Source organism: Sceloporus occidentalis, unplaced genomic scaffold, assembly GCF_023333645.1.
Source record: "Sceloporus occidentalis isolate IW3139 unplaced genomic scaffold, rSceOcc1.0.p SCAF_7, whole genome shotgun sequence".
Lineage (NCBI taxonomy): Eukaryota > Metazoa > Chordata > Lepidosauria > Squamata > Phrynosomatidae > Sceloporus > Sceloporus occidentalis.
Window position 1 is genome coordinate 1996777 of NW_028316987.1, and position 24855 is coordinate 2021631.

Below are 24855 nucleotides of genomic sequence, written 5' to 3' on the forward strand. Positions count from 1 at the left end.
GGAATTTTGAGGTGGGTTATAAAACTCCTGAAAATAGATTCTGAGCAGGATGGAGCTCTTCCAGGCAATCTGGGTCTGTTAGCATGGTTTTGCTGGCATTCTTTTGCTGTTGTGGTGGTGATGAGGGGAAGATGCAACTGTCTAATCTGTGCTGCGATACGGTTTCAGGGAATCATGGTTGCAGATTTTTTTCCTATTTTGACGCAGGAAAGTAAAATAAAATAAGATGTAATGCTATCTACTCTGATCTGGCAACCTCCAGAAATATCCAAACAATGATACCTTTATGATACCAATGATAAAGGTATCATTGTTTGGAAGTTATTGGGTTTTCTATATGGCCAACATGGCCGCCCCTAGATGTTTTTTGGATTTCAGTATAACCTCCAGAAATGTTTGATTACAATTCCCATAATCTCTAGCCAGCATGGTATTAGCCATGCCAGCTGGAGATGATGGAGACTGTAGGAGTTCATAATTGAAGGGCAATAGGCTGACGAAGCCTGTCCTAGAGAGGGAGAAAACCTTACTGGAGGCCATAGAGATGGGAGCAGACTGGTTATGCCATTGGAAATAGTTTACCCCATAAATGAAAGTGTAATTTTGCTTTGTTATCTTACATTTCATAATGTATTTATCAAACTTGTATGTATGTTTCCTCTAAATAATAAATATTGTGGCGGCACTGTAAAACTACAGAATTTATTGTGGCATAACGTCTCATGATTCAGAGCCCACTTTGTTGTAAACCTCTGATGAAATACATTCTGGTCCACACAAGCTTCATGCCATGATAAATTTGCTGGTCTTTGAAATGTGCCCGGTCTCTTTTTGTTGCGACCAAGCAACACAGCTGCTCTCCTGGGATATTTCCATTCAAGTGTTTTGTGAAAGGAGAGAGACCAGGTTGTGTGTATGGTGAGGACAGAGGAGAAATTAGAAGATGGTTGGGAAGGAGTGGAATTGTTGATTTATTTTTAGATTAGTTACAGAGCTGTGAAATATCACAGGCCTTTTGAACATGTTTTGAGGGTTGGGGCATGAGAACTGCTATCTGCTATGGATAGCTATAGAAATTCTGTTGCTGGAGTTCATATCCCCCCCCCCCCCCACACACACACACTGTTACTCTGCTAGAACTGAACCAGATGAGATAAATTTTAGTCCCTTATTGGGGAGGGCAGAATGGCTAGGGAAAGGTGTAAACTAGGGATATGGGCAACTGTTGGTGCCTAGGAGGTTGCATTTAGCCCCCAAGGAAACTGTAGAAACCTCCTTTCTATGATTCTATCCACCCTCTGCAAAAAATAAATAAAATGCTTTTTTTTTAACAACATGAAGTGGCCTGTCTTTCCTGGGCCTAAAACAGCCCCTCCCCCAATGGCAAAAAGAGGACTTTTGGGACAGAACATTTTATTTTATTTTTTAACCCCTGGGGGGGGGGGCACATTAATGGTCTTGGGATTCATCCCCACCCACCCCAGGTTAAACCTCCATTATGCATATGCAGCGTGCTTGATCTGGATTAGACACTTAAAAGGAAGTAACGTTCTTCTGAACATTTCAGTGGCTACACTAATCTGAATGGGAATTAATCTGGTTTTGCCCATCCTCAGCTTTTCTCCTATAGCAGCCTGCTTACCTTGTGTCATAAAACTGAAGAATGGCTGAGATCTTTGCTGACACGACCTGCCTTACCTTGCCCACTTATTTTTTCTATCAGTGTGTTGCTTTCAGGGTGGGAATACCTGTTTTTAGTAATAGGAGGGATTGTTCATTCTAAGCCAAAAATGGCAAGATCCAGGTTTAGATCCCCACTCAGGTTTGATATTCTGGGGGTGACCTTGGGGTGGTCACTTTCTCTCAGCCGAAACTATTTCATAGGATTGTTGTGAAGAGAAAATAGGAAGGAGAAGAACCATGATCTCATTGGAAGAAAAGTGGGATATAAATGTCACAAGAGTAGAAATAATACTAGTAATTATTGCTACTAATAGTACTACTGCTGCAACATTTTTATTATTATTATAAAACCTTACAGATAAAAAAAAAACAACAGCCATAAAACCCAGCATGAGAAACTAGACATGGAGATGTGAAGGAGGGGAAAGGATTGAAAATAAATGAATGTTAAAATTCTGAACTCTACAGAAAAAAAAAATTGGGAATAGATATGTGACAACATCTTAGGATGGATGTGTAGAATAATGCACCATTATGGATCATGTAGACCTTTCAGGGTAATGGAATTCTCACAGACTACTATTTTCGTCAATGTGTGACCAGTGTTTCTGTCATTGTGTGATTTTGTTTGCTAAAGTATTGCTCATTGTAAGGCACATGTCAAGTCAAGTTCATTGTTTATAACAGTAAGTCAGCACAGTGCAAACTTGGCATCATAATCCAAGGTTGCTATGTAAAGGAGACATAACCCAGGGACAATAAAATACTCAAATAAAAACCCAGGGTCATTTGGCCATGCAAATGAAGAGAACAAAGTATCAACCAGCAAGCTTAAAGAAATGACCACTAGTACAGGCAGGGACAGTTGCCTAGATAAATATACAGTATGTCTGCTTTTGTAGACCACAAGATGAATAAAAGTTCTGCTGGTGATGTATTTATCTTCATCTGTTAGTACAAAGCCAGTCTGAAAGGTATGCATGCCACACTTTTCATTTTAACTTCTTGCTTATACCAATAAGCCTTTATTATAGGAATTTATATTCCACCTTCCCAATAGCATCCCAGGCCTGATTATAATGCTAGTAGGTATCTGAAGAACTTCCTCCATTTTTCTGTGCCTGCCTTTTAATGAAGATACTCTTATGAGACCTTGTTGTGTTCCAACTCCCCTTGAAGTTCTTCTTGTTGTTAGCAGAGAGAGTGCCCAAGTAGTTGTACTAGAGCTTTGGAATTCCTTCTCATCTTTCTCCCTCCATTTTGCTTCAGCAGATAGAAAAAGACACTTTTTAAAGGTCCTTTGTCCTATAAAATATGACTTTACTAGCATGACTGGTTGGTTTTAATATTCTCAAGATCACAATTTTCCTCCCTTTTGCCTTTCCAACAGGAATTGCTAAGTAAGGACCACCATCTCTTAAAGAGGGTTTTTTTTTGTTTTGTTTTTTGGCCTTCTTTGCAGCAGACACAGAGAAATTTGGCATACTTATGCTATCCTTTCCTTGCTCAAGCCAGGTTAGAAGGCAAAGGTGGAATCACTTTCTTCTGTTCTTGGTCTGATGTTGTGTTTAAAAGAGGTAGTACATAGTAACAGATAAGACCTTATCCCTTGACGTGCCCTTTCATGACCACAACATTTTGCTTGACCCTTCAGGCCACCCAAGATAGTTGACCCCTGCTGTAATTGAAGAAATCTCAGATCTGAAAGCTTAGCTAGCAAAGTAAATTATGGCCTAAGTCACAAGGATGGGATGGAGGGAAAGGACACAATAGTGTTGGCTCTTGTCTTTTCTTTTATAGAATCTCCACCCTTGAAAGGTGATGGACCGTGTCCATGTGAGGAGAAGGCCTCCAGTAGGAGGAAGTGTGACGTAAACCCTCACTCATAAGCATTGCATTTTATCTGCCAAATACTACATGCAAATAGATTTTGTAAACATGTTTTTTTGTTTATTGGTTAAACAAAGAGAATTAGTTGGCTGTTACTGTCTCTGTCTCTGTCTCTGTCTCTCTCTCTCTCTGTGTGTGTGTGTGTGTGTGTGTGTGTGTGTAAAATGTTATGTTATCATGCAAAGTAGAATGCTTGCTCAATTTTTGCCCTTCCTATTGCCACCATTTATAATCACATTCATTACGCCTAGCTTAAGGTTTGGTTATTGAGGCTGAAGTTTGCTTAGAAAAAAGGTTGCACCTTCTTGCATGGAAGCCCTTGGTTCTTATCCTCCATGCGTAGAGTAGACAGGGTCAGGTTCTGGGTCCTTAGTAGGAAGAGAAAGGTATTCTGCACATGATGAAAGGTATCTCCTGCTTAGCTTTACTTGTTCTGAAGTCAGGCTAGCTTGTTTGCTTTCCCCATCCCTTCCCCTCCCTAGCCTCTGCAGCACATTCTGTTTATTCCTGATCTTCTGCTTGTGGCCAGGATTTTATGGATTGATGGTAGGGATATGTGAGCTAAACAGGTCTAGAGAACAGTGGGAAAGAGTGATGTACTGTGGTTTTATCACTGAAGTGTGTGGATGAGAGTGCAAGTCCTGGGGTGGCGGTGGTATCTCTCTCTCCCTGAATTTTCAGAATGAAAGGAAAGAAACGCGAACATCCAAGGGAGCAGCAGCTGTAAGATCCCTGCCAGTTTCTGGCTTAGAGGGTCAGTGACACATTCAGTTTCTGTCAAAGACTGCAGGCATCCATCTTGCCTGTCTGCTTGTCTGCATCACACTAGCACACGCTACTGCAAGGCTAGGGAAAGACTGCATTAGTATTCAGGGCATCCTTTTCTCCTATCCATTCCCTGAATCATCCTTCCCTATCCCACGCCACCCCCAACTTCCTGTTTGGATTAAGAACAGGTTGTTCATTCAGCTGTGCAGGGCCCCTCACTCGCATACAAATTACACTGCGTCTATGAGTCGGTTACTCACAACTGCAGAGGGTTCATTCAGCAAAGACACCTGCTGCAGTGCTGGAATGAGCAGTGTTGACAGTGCAAGGGAGGGAAGAAGAAGGAGAAGCACTTCCTATCCATTCTCTTCCTGTGCCACCTTTCTTCTCCTGTCTGCTCCTCTTCTACCCCCCTTCAGTAATTCTCTTTTGTCTTTTTGTCTTTTCAAGGTCAGATCTTTTTAATTATAGTATGAGCTTGGTCTGGCCAGAAATGTACTTGGATTCAGTGTCTGCAGGAATTGCTGTAATATAAAGTTGTTTTGCTGGTGGTTGTGTGCCTTCAGGTCATTTCCAACTTATGGTGACCCTAAGGCAAACCTGTCACAGGGGTTTCTTGGCAGGTTACTTCAGAGGGGGTTTGCATTGCCAACCTGTGAGGCTCAGAGACTGTGACTTGCACAAGGTCATTCAGTGGGTTTCCATGGCTGAGCGGGATTCAAACTCTGGTCTCCTAGTGTCCTAGTTCAATGCTCAAGCCACTATACCATGCTGGCTCTAATATAAAGGGAGAGGCCCAAATTTAAGGAAGTTTGCTACAGCCCCCTTCCCTGCTGGGCATCTGCTTGGGTAAACCTTAAAAGACAAAGTAGGCTTAGAATTCAGTCTGTTTGAAAGGCATCGCTTCATCGTTGGCGTTTCTTTGGGTCTGGTCTTGAAATGCTAAGGAAGAATACTAGAAAGTACTCCCTGCATTTTGTCCACATCTGCAATAAGGGATTGTGTTACTACAAGTGCTCTACTGTCTGAATGAATTTTGTGAACTTTATTTTTAAGTTGTTGTTATTCTTAAAATATATCTAATAATTCATTTTCATTCCTTTTAAAAGCTTTTAAAAGAGTGCGTTTGAGGCAGGTCTTGATATTTTTGGAACAACAAACAAACGTTTAATACCAATGAGCATGTGTAGAGTACCTTTCTTTCACTAATATCTAATCATAGCATGAAGGCAGCCCAGAAATCACACACAACCCTAGGGTTCTCTGGGGGCCACACCAGCATCTTGTTTTTTAAAAAAAGCCATTCCCTTTAAAAGAAATTGAATACAAAGGCATCAGATCCTGTCTGATTTTGGAAGCTAAGCAGAATCTGCCTAGTGCTTGGATGTAAGACTGCCAAAGAATATCAGGTACTGTAGGCTATATTTTAGAGTACTGGCGAAATCACCTTCTGAGTATTCCTTGCTTAGGAAAATCCTATGAAATCCATGGGGTTGCCATAAATTGACAGGTGACTTAAAGGCATGCATGCGTGCACACACATCTTGTTTTAGAGGAGAATCACAATTCCTAGATGTGTGATTCTCCTATTTTGGGAGGAATCTAGGTTTTTTATGAGGGAAAAAAAGCCGTATTTGTCCTCTCTGTGGGCCACAAAACCAGTCCTTGGGGCTGCATGATTTCTACCCTTTTTGTATGATGTTTTATAGGTACAATAAAGATAAATTCAGACTCTGATTAGCTTTTAGATTATATGTAAAGTCACCCCTCCACATTTATGAGGGTTAGGGGTACAGGACCCCTATAAAAGTGGAAAAAACAACCCCCTCCCCTCTGTGCTTTTCCACAGTACTCTGCAAAACTTACACCCCCACCACCCAATTTTCATTTCATTATTGATGGCAAACTTGCAAATAATGAAATTCCTGAAAGTTAAACCCTTGAAGATCATGTTTGGGCTGTATTTGCTGTTGTTGCTTGCATAGCTGGCCCCTGGAGGTTAATGGGCCTTCTGTTCTCTCTTTCATTCTTCAGAAAGTTATTGCAGAAAGAGTTTGTTTGATTTTTCCACTTGCTGAACTCTAACTTGCATAGTTCTTAACAAACTTCCAGGCACAAGCCACAGAACATGAACTGTTTGAACTGTGACAAAAGGTGAGCTTGAAGAGATGTTTCTTTAGCCACACATCTGTAAAGCAAGCCCTTCCTCCTAGGCTAGGTCCTTTATGGTGTCCATTAACTTATCCTTTATGGTGCAGTGCTGCAAGAGGCAGGGAAGAGTGATCTAAATGACCTGGGGGCTGGGGGCTGCCATTCCTGCAGCTGAGCCAGGATGGAAGATAAAGGGAATCGATTTTTGCGTCAAATTATCTTAGCCAACCTGGGTCATCTGAATGACTTACGCACAGGGCTCATTTTCGGATGTCATAGTGTCAACAACTGCTAGGACAAGCTGAGCAAGGGAGGCCCTATCAGATTAGATTTGCGAAAGTTTCTGCAACTTTCTCTCTCTCTCATTATTATTTCTTCATTTAAAAAATGATTATTTGTTTTGCTGTTCTCCATATGAACTCTTACCATCCATATAATTCTAGCTGTGCTTTCTTGTTCAATTTCAGTCTTGATTTTCCTTCCTAGTGGCAGTACTGGGTAGAGAGTAGTTGCAAAAAAAGGGACTTTCCCAAGCCTTGGGCAAGATGCCTCTCAATTAATACTTTTGTCTCCTTAATACTTTTACTGCAACCTGTTTGCTTGTTCTTTAACTCTGGATCGTATGTGTCACCTCTACTCAAATTCCTGATTCTTCTTGGTTGCTTTGAGACCATTACAAAGTAAGTGTTGGTGGCAAAGGAGTTAGAGTGTATATATTTGTTCACAGTAGCAAAATGTTCATGAAGTACATGTACCTCCTTCCCATTTTGTCTCAGCATTTGTGCAGAGTACCTTTGCCTTACTGCTGAGCAAGGTAATACCAGGTAGCAATAGCAGGTACAGTACATTTCTGTACCACTTACTGATGTACTAAGTGGTTTACAAAGTGTAAGCTAATTTCCCCCAACAAGGTGAGTATTCATTTTAGTGACCTACAGAAGGATTCTAGGCTTAGTTGACCCGGAGCCCTGGCTGTTCTGTCATGTAGCTTGCCACCAGAACATGGATGGGAAATAGATGGCCCTTAGAAAGTTGTTCCATGGCAATTCCTGTTGTTTCTCATAGCTACTTTCATGGATAGTGCTGATGGGAGTTTTGATCCAATAATACATATACTGTACAAACAAATGTTCCTGCACTAGAGGTAAGGCTCTTTAGGGCTAAGATTTCTTCGGTGGTTTTTAATTCATTTCATAACATTGAGAGACAAGAATGCAAGATGGTTCTTTCATGGAGTGCTTGTGTGCTTGTCACTTTTTTTAAAAAATAATAACCATGGTGATTGAATTAATGCTGGATGTTTCATGATATACAACGGATGTAATTATGAGGATTTAGAAAGCTTTTTTGGTTTAAGTGAAAAGTTGTGCACTAGTATGGCTTGGTTCTATTTTCACTGGGCTGTGTCACAAATATTAATGTTAAAGTAATTTGGCAAAGGCAACCCCCCTCTGAACAAATCTTACCAAGAAAACACCTTAATGAGTTTGCCTTAGGATCAGAAAACAAACAGTCCTAAGCTGGAAAAGACTTGAAGGCTCAAAACAATATATTAATATTTTAAAAGCTGTCCTTGAGGAAGAATCTTATCAAAGTATATACTGAGCGTTAAAATTTCTACTCCAGCAGGAATATTCTCATTCAATACTAAGAGGAGATTTCTCTTTCTTTTTCTCTGTTTTTTTAAAATCCCCAGTGCTCTCTGCTCCTTCCCTTCCTGTATTCTGCTTCACAGAGTAGGCTAGGTCTAAAATAAATATTTTTTAAAAATAGGAGAACAAGCAATCATTAATCCCTGGGGTTTTTTTCTCCTCGCCTGCTTTCTCCATTCTGCCTTTCTCACCTCTCAGTTGACTGCCACTGTTTCTTCCTCCCACTTTTTTTCTGGGAACAGCTGTTGTTTGGCTTCCTCTAAATTTAGTTCCTGATTTCTTTGTCGTCTTTGTCGGCTCCCCCTGCTTATAATTACAACAGAACAGGGAGGGGGGAAGACAGAGGATTTGCATAGCGAAATATCAGCTGCTTCTGTGATGCTTATGCTCACTGCTGCAGTGCTGTTGGGTGCACATTATTCTGAGTCCAGGTGAAATGGCCTGGGTGGTGACGGTGGGCTGGTTCCATGCACACATGCATTCACAAGTATACATGTGTGACTTAATAAAAACAGCACATGCTTTTTTACAACAGACTGCAAGGAGTGAAAGCAGAGGATACGCATCTGATGAGTCACCAAAGGCCTTGTTCATTCACAGCATGCCAAAACGGATGCAAGTGACTCAGATCTGGCGCCTGGGAGAGAAGAATGGTGGTGCTGGCAGCAGCTATGATGATTTGGGGATGCAGAAGGGTTCACTACTAGTCAGGATGGCTCACCTCAGAGTGGCATAGTGGTTTGAATGTTGCACTACGACTCTGGAGACCAGGGTTCAATTCCCAACTGGGTCATGGAAACCCACAGGGTGACCTTGGGCAAGTCATACACTCTCAACTTCAGGGGAAGAGAATGGCAAGCCTCCTCTGGAAAAATCTTGCCAAGAAAACCCCGTGTTAGGGTCACCTTAGAGTCACTATACGTCAGAAACAACTTGAAGGCATACAACAACAACAAATATGACATGCAATATGCAGCTAAGTTCCAGTTATTGGAAAACCCAAGTAGAAGGGTGCTGTTGCTCTCATATGTTGGTTATAGGTTTCCTACTGGCATCTGTTTAGACACTGTTAGCAGAGTGCTGGAGCAAATTGGTCTTTGGTCTGATCATTCCAGGCTGTTCTCAAGTTCTTCTGTCTGTATGATGGAGATTTGAAAATGCTATAGTGCTGAGTTTTCCCCAGGGTTACCAACCTGGTTATGTTGCTTTTTTCTAAAACCAGACACATTGCAGCCTGCAAGCTGTATGTTTTGTCTGAGAAACCTTTCCTCATAATCTCAAATGACTGGGGTGACTGTGATAGGAGAATACATTACACATGGCCAGAGGCACTCTTTTTTCCTTAATTCCTTCACAGTGTCAGATTGCTGACTTCCAGCAATGGAGTCCAATCCCAAGGCTAAGGTCAGATGTGCACTGTCTCAAACAAAACTGTCTGCATGTCCAAGTGGCCTGATTTGAAAGCAGAATCATGCCTGTTTGATACTTATTTTTGCTTTTGCACAAAGCCCCTGAATCTTGCTCTTGACAGACTCTGAAGTCTTGCACACTGTTGTCAGTCCCTTAGATATCCACTGAGATCTTCACTACACATTAGGTGCTGGTTGTGTCCTCTTACATGACTGGGTTTCCCCTATTGTTGCAAGGTGATCCTGAAGGAAATAGTCTGCACTTCTCTTGCCACAATGCAATTTGAAATTGGTTGGCATATGAGCACATGGTAGCTTTTGAAAGCTGTGTCTCAGTGACCCTTGTGGCCCTCCTGATAGTTGTCTGTCCACCTGGAAAATTGCCTCTCTTCCCTTCTGGAGATCTCTAGACTAGTAGAGACCTATACAGTTTGAGTGATGCTGTGCAAGTAGGTGTGTTGGCTTGGCAGTTCTAGTCCAAGAAGGTTGAGTGGGTTGTGCTAATCCAGATGCACACAACAGCTGAGCTCTACCTTGGCATTTGATTGATTGTGTGACTAAAAGTTGAGCTAAACTTATGCATAGAAAATTGAAATGTTTAGATGGAGGTGCTGCGTGAAGATATCAACTGAAAGGTGCCTTTGTTGCTTAGCTTTTCCCCGCCCCTAGTCTCAGCTTGGAAATTTTTTGAAGGACATCTCTAGAAATGACTATACTGTACTTACAAGTTGATTCAAGCAGCTAAAGTGAAAAAAGTCACTTTTCCATATTCTCCACCTGATTAAGCCCACAAAGGCCCCTTCCTAAATTCAAGAGTAGCATCAGAAATAACCAGGAGGGGAAAAAAAGACTCATCAGTGAGGAGAGTGGCTGACACATCTTCTCTCCCTATCTAAATTTTAATATCAATATCTTCTTCTTCGTGGTCTCTGCGAATCATACAAATGGGTTTCACTGCGCCTGCGCAGTGCTGTTCGGAAACTTCTGGAATCACTAGGCAAAGTTCACTTTGCAACATATAGAAACTTTTTGGCGGTAACTCCGCCCCCCCCCCCCCCGTTATAAGGCCCCTGCTTTCCCGCTCTTTCCCCAGTTCCTTTTTTCCGCCGCGCTAGCTGCTTCAGGGAACTTCGCTCGCTCTTTAGCTTGATTGGAATCACTGTGTTTTTGACCATTCGTTGTCTCCCGCCCCTGATAACTTCGGACTCTCAGCTTGTTGACCTCGATTTTGGACTTTCCTTCCGCTTTTGTTTCTTCGGAAAGGTCTCCAGCACCTTTCAAAGTGTGACGTTGCGGAGACAAGGTGCATCCGGGAAAGGACCACGATCCGAAGACTTGTCCACTCTGCAAGCCCCTCTCTTCGCAGGCTCGGAAGAATTGTGAGTCCTGGCTGACTTCGGCCATCGACCAGGGCAAGACCCATGGGGGGGCCCCTCTCTTCATCGTCGGCTCCCTCGGCTACGCCGCCTGCTTCTTCTTCCCGGGCCAGCGTGTCCAGCGTGGTGTCTGCCCACCAGTGGCTGAATCGTCCACCACCACCGATGTGGCCAGTGGTTCATTCAGACCCAGTGCCACCAACAAACCCTCCGAGCGCCCCCACAAAACGTCGGAGACTGAAGGTTTCGAGCCCAGGACAGAGTCCAGGAGGAGGGCGTCCCTGGAGGGCTCGCGCTCAAAGGATCGAGCGGATGTGGCCCGTGGTTCATTCAAACCCAGTGCCACCAACAAACCCTCCAAGCGCCCCCACATAACGTCGGGGACTGAGGGTTCCGAGCCCAAGACGGAGTCCGGGAGGAAGGCATCCCCGGAGGGCTCGCGCTCGAAGGATCGAGCGGATGTGGCCCGTGGTTCATTCAAACCCAGTGCCACCAACAAACCCTCCAAGCGCCCCCACATAACGTCGGGGACTGAGGTTTCCGAGCCCAGGGCGGAGTCCAGGAGGAAGGCATCCCCGGAGGGCTCGCGCTCAAAGGATCGAGCGGATGTGGCCCGTGGTTCATTCAAACCCAGTGCCACCAACAAACCCTCCAAGCGCCCCACATACGTCAGGGACCGAGGGTTCTGAGCCCAGGATGGAGTCCGGGACAAAGGCGTCCTCGGAGGGCTCGCACTCGAAGGATCGAGCAGATGTGGCCCATGGTTCATTCAAACCCAGCGCCACCAACAGACCCTCCAAGCGCCCCCACATAACGCCGGGGACTGAGGGTTCCGAGCCCAAGGCCAAGTCCGGGATGAAGGCATCCTCGGAGGCTTCGTGCTCGAAGGAACGAGCGGATGCGGAGGCCCTGGCCGTGCTGGTCCCATCCTCCAAGGCGTCGTCGAAGGCATCATCGAAGGCGTCCCGACACGCCTCCAAGCCGCCCAAGACGGGGGCACCCTGGGTGCCATCAATGAACAGCGCACCGGAGGACGAGGGCAAGGCGACCAAGCCTCAGCCTTCAGGGATCATTGTTCTGTCAGACCTGCCGGGCAATCCCTTCCCCCCTCCCCGAGGAGCGGGGCGAGATTCCGGGATCCTCTAAGAAGAGGCACTCTGAGGGGGCTTTGGACGACTCCATGCCCAAGAGGCCCAAATCCACCCGGTACCAGGTGAGTCAGTGGCGTCCTCCAAGGGCGAGGAGCGCGCTTCACACAAGACGCGCTCTCCAGCCAAAGGACTCCGACTCCGGTTTCTTCTCGCCCGAAGGAGTCGTCGGCATCGTATGCGGTTTCCACAATCGACTCCCCGCTGCCTTCGACTGTGGAATTTGTCCGCGTCAATGCGGAGATGGCCAGACCTCCATGGAGGGCGTCCTTCCCTCTGACTGTTCACTCAGGCGAGGATGAACCGTCTGATGAGGATCCTTCAGAAGATTCACGAGGCTGAATCTCCGTCTTATGGCCCCTGAGAGAGGGAAGCCCCCGGTGTCGCATGCGAGGGCTTCAACATCCGAGCCGTAGCGGCCCGCTCTGGAATCGGCAGCTTTCAGCTTCCGACGCGTCCCCCACGCGAGTCCAGGTGCCGGATCTCCCACTGGCATCAGACACCGTCTCTGAGCCAGAAATCTTGTCATCTTCGGAGGACCCATCAGACGATGAGGCCGCCATCCAGGCTTCTCCTCAGAGGTTGCACCACCCCGAGCCTTCTTTTCCCACCAGTGATGGCCGCTCTTTCAACGAGCACATCATCAAGATGCCAAGGTCCCGGGACATTGGGCTTTCCTTCCCCGAGGAGAAAGCTCGCGACCCAGTCGAACACAGGGTGCACGGCCGTGTACCGTCCCCGCCATCCATCCCGCTGCTGCCGTCCCTGGAGACCTTCGTCAGGCGGCCCTGAGAGGTGCCGGCCTCCTTGGTGAGATCGTCCCGCAGGATTGAATCCCTGTACCAGATCTCTCCATCCAGCGGTTTCTGGTTGACCGGCCACCCCAAACAAAATTCGGCGATAGTCGAAGGGACACAGCAGACCTTCATCCCCAAACAGACGACGTCTCTGGCAACGCCTACATGGGGGCCTACATCCAGACCTCGATGGAGGGGTTTTTTGCCATTCATCCCTGACGTCCCGAATGATGTCTAGAGGCGCCTGGTGGAGATCATAGATGAGGCCCGCTCCATCGGGAGCTAGCTCATCACTGCCTCCACAAATGTGGCTGACTGCGCGGGACGGGCCATGGCGGCATCGATGGCTCTGTGCCGACATGCATGGCTGCGTTGATCTGACCTGAACACCAACGTCAGGACAGCTATTGAGGACATGCCACTTCACGGCTCTGGTCTCTGTCACGCTGAGACCGACGAGCGCCTGAACCGCAATTTCAGGATGAAGGCAGCGGCCAAGAACCACGGGATGTCGTCGGCCTCCATCTCGCCTGGCCGGAAGAGACAGCGACCGTGGCAGCCCCAAGGTCGGTCGCATCGGTCTTTCCAGCAAGACCGACAGTCTCAGCAGCAGGACTGCCAGAGGTGGCGTTACCCCTCTCAGTCTTCCTCCTCCTCTGGCCGTCGCAACGCACACACACACACCCCGGTATCGGAAGTCCCGCCATCAGGATACCGACCGGGGGAAGAAGAGAACCCGAGGGGTTCCTCCGCACTTCGTCTCCCTCCCCTCCGGTTCTCAGACATCTTGAGGCTTTCCCACTACCGCCGGTTCCGGATGGTAACCTTGGCCTCTATTCTGCCTCTACTCCACCAGGGCCGGTGGTTCGCGATGTTCGACCTGGGGGAAGCCCACTTCCACATCGGAAGTCGAGAGTCCCACCGGAGATCCCTCGCCTTCGCCGTCGGCTTCACCGCGTACCACTGCAACGTACTTCCCTTCAGCCTAGCCACGACCCCGAGGGCCCTCAGAAAGTGCATGGCTCCAGTGGTGGTATACCTCCATCAGAGGGGTTACAGAGTCTTTCATATCTCGGCGACTGTTGTTGCTGCCAACTCACAGTGGGATTACCAGGAGACAGTCTCATTCGCCTTGCACCCTGGGCGCCCCTCGGCCTGATTGCCTCTGAGGAAAAGCCACTACACACCAGCCAGGCAGGCTAAGTTCATCGGGCCATCCCCGACTCCGAAGGATGCTCCGCCTTTCCCCCTCCGGACCCTTTCAGGCGTTGGCAGCTTCACTAAGCCTTGCATCTCCCACAGAAAGGTGAGACGTCCAGGTAGCCCTAGGCCACATGGCGTTGACAACGTTCGTGACGCCGTGGGCAAGGCTTCGCCTCCGCCCCCTTCAGGCCTGTTTCCTCTCGGTCCCCTCAGTCTTCAGACTGATGGAGGACTCCCCGACCAGGTATCTCACGGTACTGAGGCCAATGGCCGCTTCTCTGAGATGGTTGTTGGCTTGCTTCAACGTCTCCATCAAAATGCCCTTCCAGCAACCCCAGCCTCAACTGACTTTGACAATAGATGTTCCCCTGGAAGGCTGGGGCGCCCACCTGCTCGACCTTGTTGTCAAGGACAATTGGTCCGCCCGGGACAAACGTTTCCACATCAACACGTTGGAGATGCTGGAAGCCGACAAGGCGTTGAGGGCATTCAAATCTGCTGTCGCGGACAAGGTGGTCCTCCTGAGAACAGACTGTGATGTATTACATCAACAAGCAGGGAGACTCCAGATCCAGGACCCTGCTCGAGTTCATTCTGCGCGTCTGGAGCTGGTTCATCCAGAGACAGATGCTCCTCTACGCAATTCACCTGCCAGGAGAGGACAACGACCTGGCGGATTGCCTAAGCAGATCTCCTCCAGTGCCATGAGTAGAGGCTCCATCCGGAGATGGTCAGCGACCTGTTCGACCGGTGGGGGACCCCCCAAGTCGATCTCTTCGCGACCGAATGGAACAGCCACTGTCCCCAGTTCTGCTCCGGGAGGCGAATGGACGGATCCCTCGGAGACGCGTTCGCCTTCCTTTGGATGGGAGAGCTGCTCTACGCCTTTCCTCCCTTCCCTCTCATCATCAGGGTGGTGTCCAAGATGACAACGGACCAATCGGATGTGATCCTGATCGCTCCGTGGTAACCGTGGCAGCCCTGGTTCGCGTCTCTTCTCCACCTCCAAGAGATGCTCCCTCCGCCTCGACTTCCGTCTGGACCTGCTGTCGATCCAGGACGGCCAGATCTTCCACCCGGACATCGAGAGCCTGCCGCTGGTGGTCTGGAGAATCCAGCCCTAGCCTCACTGCCTGATGCGGTGAGGACTGTGACCCTGCCTATGCAGAAACCATACACCCAGCGGTCCTATGCCATTAAGTGGAGGAGGCTTAGCCTCTTCCTTGTAGAGGTTCCTTAGGAGATGTGCCAACCTGCACCCTCTTAGGAGATGTGCCAACCTGCACCCCCTTGGGTCGGTACTGCTACCAGCTTGAAGCCTGGAGGCGGTGCTGTCCGCTCTTCAATCCAAGCCTTTTGAACCGATGGCCACGATGGACTTGAGATTGTTGACTTGGAAGACTGCCTTCCTTGGGGTCATCACCTCCACCCGCTGTGCGGGCAACCTCTGTGCCTTGCGGAGGGACCAGCCCTTCCTTAGGTTTACAAGGATTAGGTAGTCCTCCGGTCAGACATTACTTTCTTGCCCAAAGTACTGCCTGCTTCCCACATGGGCCAGGACATTGTGTTGCCTACTCCGGCGTCCAGCCCGACTTTGGACGCAGAGTGAAGCCTGCACTCTCTTGATGCCAGGAAGGCACTGGTTTTTCACTTGGACATAACCGCTGCCTCCAGTCGGTCCGAGAGACCCTCTCTGTGCTACTCGGAACCCATGAAGGGGTTGCCTGTGTCCGCGCAGAGTTTTTTCCAATGGGTGGCTGGTACCATCCACCTCTGCTATGAACTGTTGGGTAACCACTCCCTGACAGGGCTCGGTCCCACTCCACAAGGGCAGTGTCACAATCCTCAGCATCCCTGTCGGGGATTCCCTTAGAGGATGTCTGCAAGACTGTTGTCTGGTCCCAGCCTCTGACTTTCATAAGGCATTACAGGCTGGACACCAGGGCCATCCTAGACGCAGCTTTCGGGAGGGCTGTGTTGGTCTCAGGGTTGCATTGGTTGCACCACTGATGATGTTTCTTTACAAGGTTATGTAAATTATGCCACTGTTTTTACATTCCTGTTGAATGTTGGTTTGCACAAATTGCCATGGGATTGGTCTTGCATGACCTTACATTCCCTTCTCAGGTTCTGCAATGTTATGGCTGTGTTGAGGTGTTTGTGCACAAACAAAGACTGACTCTTTATGGTTCAAGGTTTTTATTGTGTCAATAATATACCTTGGTTACCATAGCTTTGGTTTCAGGACACTCCCTCCGCCGCATACCTAAGCTTGTCAGTCTAAACCCATTTGTATGATTCGCAGAGACCACGAAGAAGAAGGACAGGTTGCTTACCTGTAACAGTATTTCTTCGAGTGGTCATCTGCGAATACATACAAATCCCACCCGTCCGTCCCCTCAGTGTCCTGCTCTGATTGGCTCTTCCATCGCCTTACTTGGCGGAAAAATTGCGGAACTGGGGAAAAGAGCGGGAAGGCAGGGGCCTTATAACGGGTGGGCGGAGTTACCGCCAAAAAGTTTCTATATGTTGCAAAGTGAACTTTGCCTAGTGATTCCAGAAGTTTCCGAACAGCACTGCGCAGGCGCAGTGAAACCCATTTGTATGTATTCGCAGATGACCACTCGAAGAAATACCGTTACAGGTAAGCAACCTGTCCATCTTTAACATACCCTATAGGTTATAGGATCATCTGGTGGCCTACTTTATAGGATACGTATAGTCCTTCGTGTGAAATCCAGTCTGAAGGGCTCTCCTGTCTAAATAGGAAACAAAGCACCATTAAAAGGAAAAGCTGAAATGGTCTTGAATTTATCCCTGAGTTATTAGCACATGGACTATAGGAATACCAGTATACCTCAGTTTAAAAAGCAGATACGTTCCTGGATGTTATTTCTTTAACAAAAAATTAGCACCAGAGGCAGACATAACATGGAAAGAATAGGTGTAGCTTTCTGTACCACAAAAAAGAAGAGCACTTCAGCATGTTTCAGCACACTTTTTATTTTCTATGCAAGGCATTCTTAACGTATAGAGATAAATTTGTGAGGAATACTGTACCTATTTTTTTTCCAGAACCTTACATTAAAGTTCACAGATGTGTAAAATGCCAAGTTTCAAAACTTGCTGACTTATGTGTCTGCTTAGCTCTCCAGGTATGGTCTCAGCTAACCTACAGAAGTTGTCTGTCTGAGTATCATTGAGGAAGAGATGTATAGATGTCCCCTTTCAAATCATGTTTTTTAAACCCACTTAAGGCCTTGAAAAGGTTGAAGAGTCTGAGGAAGACTTCCAAGCACCCCTGCCTAACAGTCTTAGAAACCAAATGTTTAGAGAGGCATGCACTTAAAGGCAGCCCCTACAATCTCTCTTTTTTGTGAAATAAGCTCCAGGGACTGGAAACTGGCATACCTTTATGAATAGAATCCTGTGAAACTTTAAAAGATTGCATATCCAGTGGTAGCTTTGTTGGCCATACAGCAAAATACACTAACATCCTAAATCCTCAAAACAGTGATACCTTTATTGAACCAATCAAAAATGCACAAAATAAACCAACAAAGCTTTTGAAGCATCACTGGCTTCTTCATCAAGCAAACATGTTAAAAATCATACAGGAGGGGTGGGGAAATGACAGACCTACATTCCTCAATTATGTTGTTATTTAAGATGATCTCGATTCTTTAGGGATAACAGTGCAGGCAGAGGCCATTCCTGTCTTTGGCTATGTGTGCTCCGGGAGACAAAAAGTTGTAAAATTCAAGCAATACAATTTAAATTCCATTGTGGAATTTAAAAGATTAATGCATTTACTGAGACATGAACTTCCATAAACAACCACTTTCATCAAATGCCTTTGGTAGTGTGGAAAACTGACATGACATCCCAGACATACTTATATTGCAAACTGAGTGGGAAGCAAAGGGAGGGACTTTTGAGATTGTCTTTCTGTCTTATAAGCAGGAGTATTCCATGTAGGATTGCACCATTTTTGCTATTCTGGTTTAGCCCTTGATTGGTTACCAAAAATAGTTCTATTTGAATCTTTGGTCCCTGCACTTTGAAGGGTGCTTAGGGGAAAATGTGGACCTGCCTAAATAATTTCTGTATAAATAAATCCTGGAACAGTGGTTCCCAACCTGTGGGTCGGGACTCCTTTGGGCTAAGACCATCGGAAAACACATATTTGCATGTAGCAATGAAAATAATTGTATGGTTGGGGGTCGCCACAACATGAGGAACTGTATTAAAGGGTCGCGGCATTAGAAAGGTTGGGAACCACTGTCTTGGAGGTACATGTTTGTTTGTTTTTTTAGTTAAAATGAAGATTTGCTAATAGCTTCTGGTGCCTTCTTGATTTCCTGGATGCTTTGGGAGGCCTGAGTTTAAATCTCTGAGACAAGAAATCCCACTGGATGACATGGGAGCAATTGTGATTCCTTAGTATATCTTGTGTGTGTGTGTGTATGTGTGTGTGCGTGCGCGCGCCTTCAAGTCACCTGTCGATCTTTGGCAATCCTCTGAATTTCATAGGGTTTTCTTAAGCAAGGAATAGGTAGAGGTGGTTTTGCCAGTTCCTTCCTCTGCCAATTCTTCAATACAGCATCTGGTATTCATTCACGGTCTCCCATTCAAGTACTAACCAGGGTAGACTCTGCTTGGCTTCTAAGGTCAGACAGGATCTAATGCCTTTAGGGTATTTATGTCCTAGTACAGTTGTCCCTCCATATTCGCTAGGGTTAGGGGAACAAGACCCCCGTGAATATGAAGAAACCACAAATAACAAAAACACTGTTTTTACCCGAGAGGACACCTCTCTAGGAATCTCTAGGTCCTCCAGTGCAACTCTGTGGTCAATGTCCAACATACACTGACCATAGAATGGCACTTGAGTAGCTACAAATGGTCTTTCAGTGCAATTTTTAGTTAAAGTTGACCACAGAGTTGCACTGGAGGACCTAGACAGTCCTAGAGAGAACATATTAATGAAATCCGTGAATAATCAAATCCGCAAATATCAAAGCCGCAAATATGGAGGGATGACTGTATAACTTATTTCACAGGAAACATATTCAGGGGTAGCCATGTTGGCCATACAGCAAAATAATACGAAATACACAAAGGAGTGACACCTTTATTGACCAGCCAAAATGCACAAAACAGATATTGTGAGAACTGAGTCAAGCATGGATGGGATTTGCTGATAGATCACTGGATTTAGAGTGGAATTGCAGTTTTTGACTCTTGATTATTCAAGAATGGCAGCAGGAAAGGGGGATTTCTGCCATACTTCCAAATTAGCATTTAGAATCTCTAGTCTGCAGCAGAGTTAGCATGGTGTTATGGTTTAGGTTAGAACTCTGGAGACCAGGGTTCATAGCTTGGCTCAGACATAAAAACCATTGGGTGACCTTAGGCAAGACACTTTCTCAGCTTCAGAGGAGGGGGAGGGCAAATCTACTCTGTACAGATCTTGTCAAGAAGAATCCATGATAGATTTGCCTTGAGGTCACCATAAGTGGGAAATGACTTGAAGACATACAACAATAACAAAGTCTGTAAAAACTCAGGTGAACATTTATAGTTAAAAATCATTGATTGATTGATTGATTGAAATTTTATTTATATACCGCCGTTCCTATGATCACGGCGGTTTACAAACAGAATAAGATACAATACGATACAGGTTACAAATATAATACAATAAAAATCAGAGTTTAAAAATCAAAATTAACAGCTAAAGTCCTTCATAAAAAAAAATCGTATACTACTATATATCATTAAAATCCATCATTAATCAATCACAGTGAACATATCATAAGACAGATAGGCATTGTATTTGCCTCCTGAGCCAGGTTTTTTTTTTTTGTCTTCTAGACATTATTTTTTACCTGGCTCCACTTGGTGATGTGATGGGTCCCGTTTCCAGGTTTGCCCCACAGTTCCAACCCTTGGCTCCTGTCACTCACCTTGCCCTCTTTTCCCCGCTTGATTCTTTCCCTTGGATCACAAGTTGACCCCCTGTGTGAAGCAGTGGTGGGTTTGTTATGATAAGCTTGACCAGACTCTCCACCAACTTTATAGGCAAAGACAGAGAAAGTTGTAAAAAAAGTTTATTTAAACACATTTACATATCACATTAGACCCTAAACTACTCAGTAATTCACAGCTTATCATAATCATAGCCAGTAATTTCCTCTGGCTGACTGGTCTGCCAATATTACCATCTTTTTCCTATACCATAATTTCCCTGTCTACCTTCTGTAAACAGGCCAAAGTTTTGTATCATTCTTTCCCACAGACCCCCCCCCCCCAAGTTTTCATTTGCTGTGATTGACTTATGACCAGGTTGCCCCAGTTCTTCCCTTCACAGGTGGATCATAGCATTTTAGTAAGAATCAAATAAACTGGAAGCCTGGTGTCTGCCCACATTTGGTTTAAAGAGAAGACAAGGGGCCATTTATGTTGCCCTGAGCTCTTTTGCTAATAGGGGAATAAAGCCATAGCTTAATGATAAAGCATATGCTTTTGGTGCTAAAAGTCTCAGGGGAAAGCAAAACATGTTGTTTCACTTGTTGTTATTTTCTTGTTGACAATAAAACCAGAGACAAACAAACAGAATGTTTGTGAATTTTCCTTGACATCAGAGCAGCCTAATCAGTGGTATGGGAAAGTTCAAAAGTGACAGGGTTTTTTTTTTGGGGGGGGGGGGCAGTGATGCATATAAAACTGGTAGGACCATAGGGACTGTATATCAAATGTCTCTGCTGAACTTGTCTTTAGAAACATTACCACTACCACCACCATGATCTTAGTCCCTTCCCATTGTTGCAGATGTTGTACTATTATAATCACAGTCCCTCTTCTTTCTCCTCTAGCTGTGGACTTGAAGCCAGTAATTCCTGTGGTGATGCAGAGTTCTTGCAACAGCAGCAGCAGCAGCAGCCCGGTGGACTTGCGAATGGATGCCCGTCCCAGTGTGCCTGCCGTAGACCCAGCTGTCCGGGAACAGCAACTGCAACAGGAACTAATGGCCCTGAAACAGCAGCAGCAATTGCAGAAGCAGCTGCTCTTTGCCGAGTTTCAGAAGCAGCACGAGCATCTAACAAGACAGCATGAAGTCCAGTTGCAGAAGCACCTCAAGGTAATTTGGTGGTGAATTTGTGAGGCTGCCTTCCCTTGAGTCTCACAGTTAATACATTTCACCCAGTACATTCTGTTGTGAATCAGCAGCTCTCCAGGCTCCCAGTTCTGCTGTGATCCTTTTCACTGGAGTGGTTTGGGACTGGTTTTGGAACTGTGCAAGTATGATTCTACACTCTGCTTGCAGGTTGTAGCACTTCATCAGTCTGTGCAGCTACTCTTTCCATCCCCATGCAAGGCACTTTGCAAGCACCAGAGTGCATCCCATGACTATTTAGTGGCTAGGGGAGGGCAAGGAATGGTGTGTGCAGGCAGCATCTAGCTGCAGTTATGCAGCTATAAGAAGAAAGCTATAACATTGCTATCCTAGTTCTGCAGCAAGTATGGGAACATGATGGCTATAAGGCAGCTAGTACTCCCACCATCTGCTGACCTCTAAATGTGCTTGTAAACTGACTTCCATGGGGAGGGGCATCATGCAAGGAGGTACTGAATATCTCCTTGTGCAGTGTCCCAGAAATGACATATGCTAGTCTAACTAAATTATGCTAGCATATGTTACTACCAGGACTCCAGCCTATGCATACAAAAGCGGGTGCTTTGCCATTAACTTCTCACCTCATATACTGATCATCCTGTTTTATCGGGGGGGGGGGGGGGGTTGTGACTTTTTAAAAACGAAAGGCAAGTTATAAGTGTTACATAAAGCAACTGTTGGGTGCTACTATGGTTGGGCAAGGTAAAATAGAGTAAGATCCAAAACAAACTGCAGAAATAATCCAGTTTGAGGCCACTTTACCTGCCCTGGCTCAGTGCTAGGGAATTCTGGGAACTGTAATTTTGTGAGACATTTAACCACCTCTGTGCGAGAGTTCTGGTGCCACAATAAACTACAATTCCCAGGAATCCCTAGCACTGACCCGGGGCAGTTAAAGCAGTCTCAAACTGGATTATTTCTGCAGTGTGTTTTGGACTTAAGGCTTAATACAGATGAGACAATTTTGGCAAGTTTGGGTAGCTGTAGAACTGGGCTGGGCTGGTTTTCTATCCCTAGGATCAACTGCAGGCTAAGCTACACTTTTTTGCTATAACTAGAAGTGACTTGAAAACGACTTCCATTAAAAGAAAAACACACACAGCCATACCTTGTTTATTATGTTTGTATGTGTTGTGTGCCTAAGACGCTATCATGGGGTTTTCTTAGCAAGATTTTTTTCAGAGGAGGTTTGCCATTGCTTTCATCCAGTGGGTTCCGTGGGCAAGCTGGAACTTGAACACTGGTCTCCAGAGTTGTCTTGCTATTAAAACAATGCACGTGGGGGCTGATTTAAAGAAGTCCTTGTGTGGTTTAACCCAACATGTGTTGGTTTAAAGAAGGTTTATATCTCCCTGGAATGTGATTCTCTGTGTTTCTTTGGAGAAAGAGGTCTTTGGCAGCTCTAGAAAAAGGGCTAAGGACCACATGTGGGCTATGTGTTGTCCACTCCTGACATAGAAGTTAATGCTCTTTATCTGTCATTTGAAGGACACTTATGACCCCTGCGATTTCCCCAAATGTGGGAAACTCGACTGCATAATTTGAGGCAGCCTTTCGCTGCCTCCAATGTGTCTACCTTTATCTGTGTTCTGATAACCACCTGTGCAGACCTCCTCTATATGGGGCTGCCTTTAAAAACTTCCAGGTCTCTGGACAAGGACTGAATTCTACAGGTTGCCATCAGACAAGGGCAAGTGGCCACAAAAGTATCTATGGCCAATTTTAACTTACTTGGCTTGATTGCCTGCATATTTTCAAATACATTTCAAAGTGCTTTTTGCTTGTTTTTAAAGCTTTAAATGGCATAAATCCTGCATTATTGACATAGTGGAGTCTCACGTCTGTACTTCTTGCACTATAAGAACTTCTGTTGAATTCCTTCTAGGAGCTCCACCTGAATAAAGTTACTTTAGTCCCGGGACAGTAAACATGGTTTTCCTGATGTTGTTGGCCTACCACTGTAAGCCAGCAAAGGCAAGAAGTGATGGGAGTTGTAGTCCAACAACATCTGATGGGTGACAAGTTGTATAAGGAGCATAGGAGTTGCTTTTCTTTTAAAATCATGGCGCCCATCCTTTGTAGCTTCCCACTGAACTTGAACCATCTGATCCATCTCCCTAACCAGTTTACAATATGCACCAGAGAAAACCTTTCTGTATTCAAAAGCTTTTCCTGCTCGGCAAATATTGTGAGTTGTAATTACAGTTGTTGTTTCTACACTGCATGTTGCATGGCACTATACCAAACACAAGTCTCTGCCCCAGGGAACTTGTTATCTAAAATTCAACACAATGGAAACAAAAAAGGAACAGAAAGGAAATAGAGGAGAATTAAGTAGGGGAGTTATGTACCTATTTCAGTTGGACAAGCTTAGGCTGTATAAAAAGGAAAAGGGGAGGAGGAGGGGGGAAATGGAATCTAGCAATACGTTTAGAATTAACTGATTTCTGTTTTAGAATGAGATTTCACAAATATCAATTCACTTCCTTGGATATAATGACAACTTACCCTGTGTTGCTGCAGAGCAGGGATGTACAACCTTTTGTTGGCAGGATGCATTTGCACTGGCTTACATCTGTCTGTGTGGCCTTTCTCTTCCTTAAGCAATGAGATAGGTAGGTGCTTTGAAGTTGCCAAGGAAAGAGGAAGCCGAAACTGTCACTTTCCCACTCCACTGACTCAATTTGGCATCATTACTTCCAAGGCTGTATCTGCACTGCAGAAATAATCCAGTTTGACACCATATTAACTGCCATGGCTCAGTGCTATGAGTTTGTGGTGGCACAAGAGCACTCTGACAGAGAAGGCAAAATGTCTCACAAAACTACATAACATTGAGCCATGGCAGTTAAAGTGGTGTCAAACTGGATTATTTCTGCAGTGCAGATGCAGCCCAGGTTTCTGGGCGAAGAGGGCAGGGTCTTGGAGAAACTGCACAAATAACTGGGGGGGGGGGGGCATGTGTAGCTCATGGGCAATTGGAGCAGTATATTGTGCAGTCTTGAGTTAGAATATTGGGATTAAAAATTTTCAGGAGAGATTGACTTGTTTAAAATCTTGTTGCTGCATTATCAATGTGGCTTGTGTAAGTAACTTGAGTATGCTACTTGTTTTCATAGTGTTCTTAGTGTTTAATTATTCTAATTAGAGGCTAGAATCATGTTCATAGCATAATCCAGTGATTTCCAAACTGTGGTCCTCCCAGTGTTTTGAACTTGAACTCCCAGAAGCCCCAGCCAGTTTGGCCAACACTCAGGAATTCTGGGAGCTGAAGTCCAAAACATCTGGAGGACCAAAGTTTGGGTACCACTGGCATAAACTGTCAGTAACTCTCATCTTTTTCAACTGATCGTTGTTTTTGTTGTTGCTGTGTGCCTTCAAGTAGTTTCGGATTTATGGAGATTCTAAAGCAGGGACATGGGGTTTTTCTGACAAGTTTCTGTAGAGGAGGTTTGCCGTTGCCATCCTCTGAGGCTGAGAGAATGTGACTTGTCCAGTGTCACCCAGTGGGTTTCATGACCAAGCTAGAATTCAACCCCTGGTCTCCAGAGTTGTATTCCATAAAACAGTAATGCCCAAAGCTCACACTGCATGAATA

At 45.6% G+C, this 24855-nt stretch overlaps 1 protein-coding gene across 8 annotated transcripts in view; it reads left to right on the forward strand.

Moving 5' to 3' along the window:
* HDAC5 (histone deacetylase 5) overlaps positions 1-24855 on the forward strand; it is a 131800-nt gene that overhangs the window by 46413 nt on the left and 60532 nt on the right. For all 8 annotated transcript variants that reach the window (XM_089531630.1, XM_089531635.1, XM_089531631.1 and 5 more), the window contains one exon: positions 20956-21221. In XM_089531630.1, coding sequence (XP_089387756.1) covers positions 20956-21221 — 266 coding nt within the window. The remainder of the gene's footprint in view (positions 1-20955; positions 21222-24855) is intronic.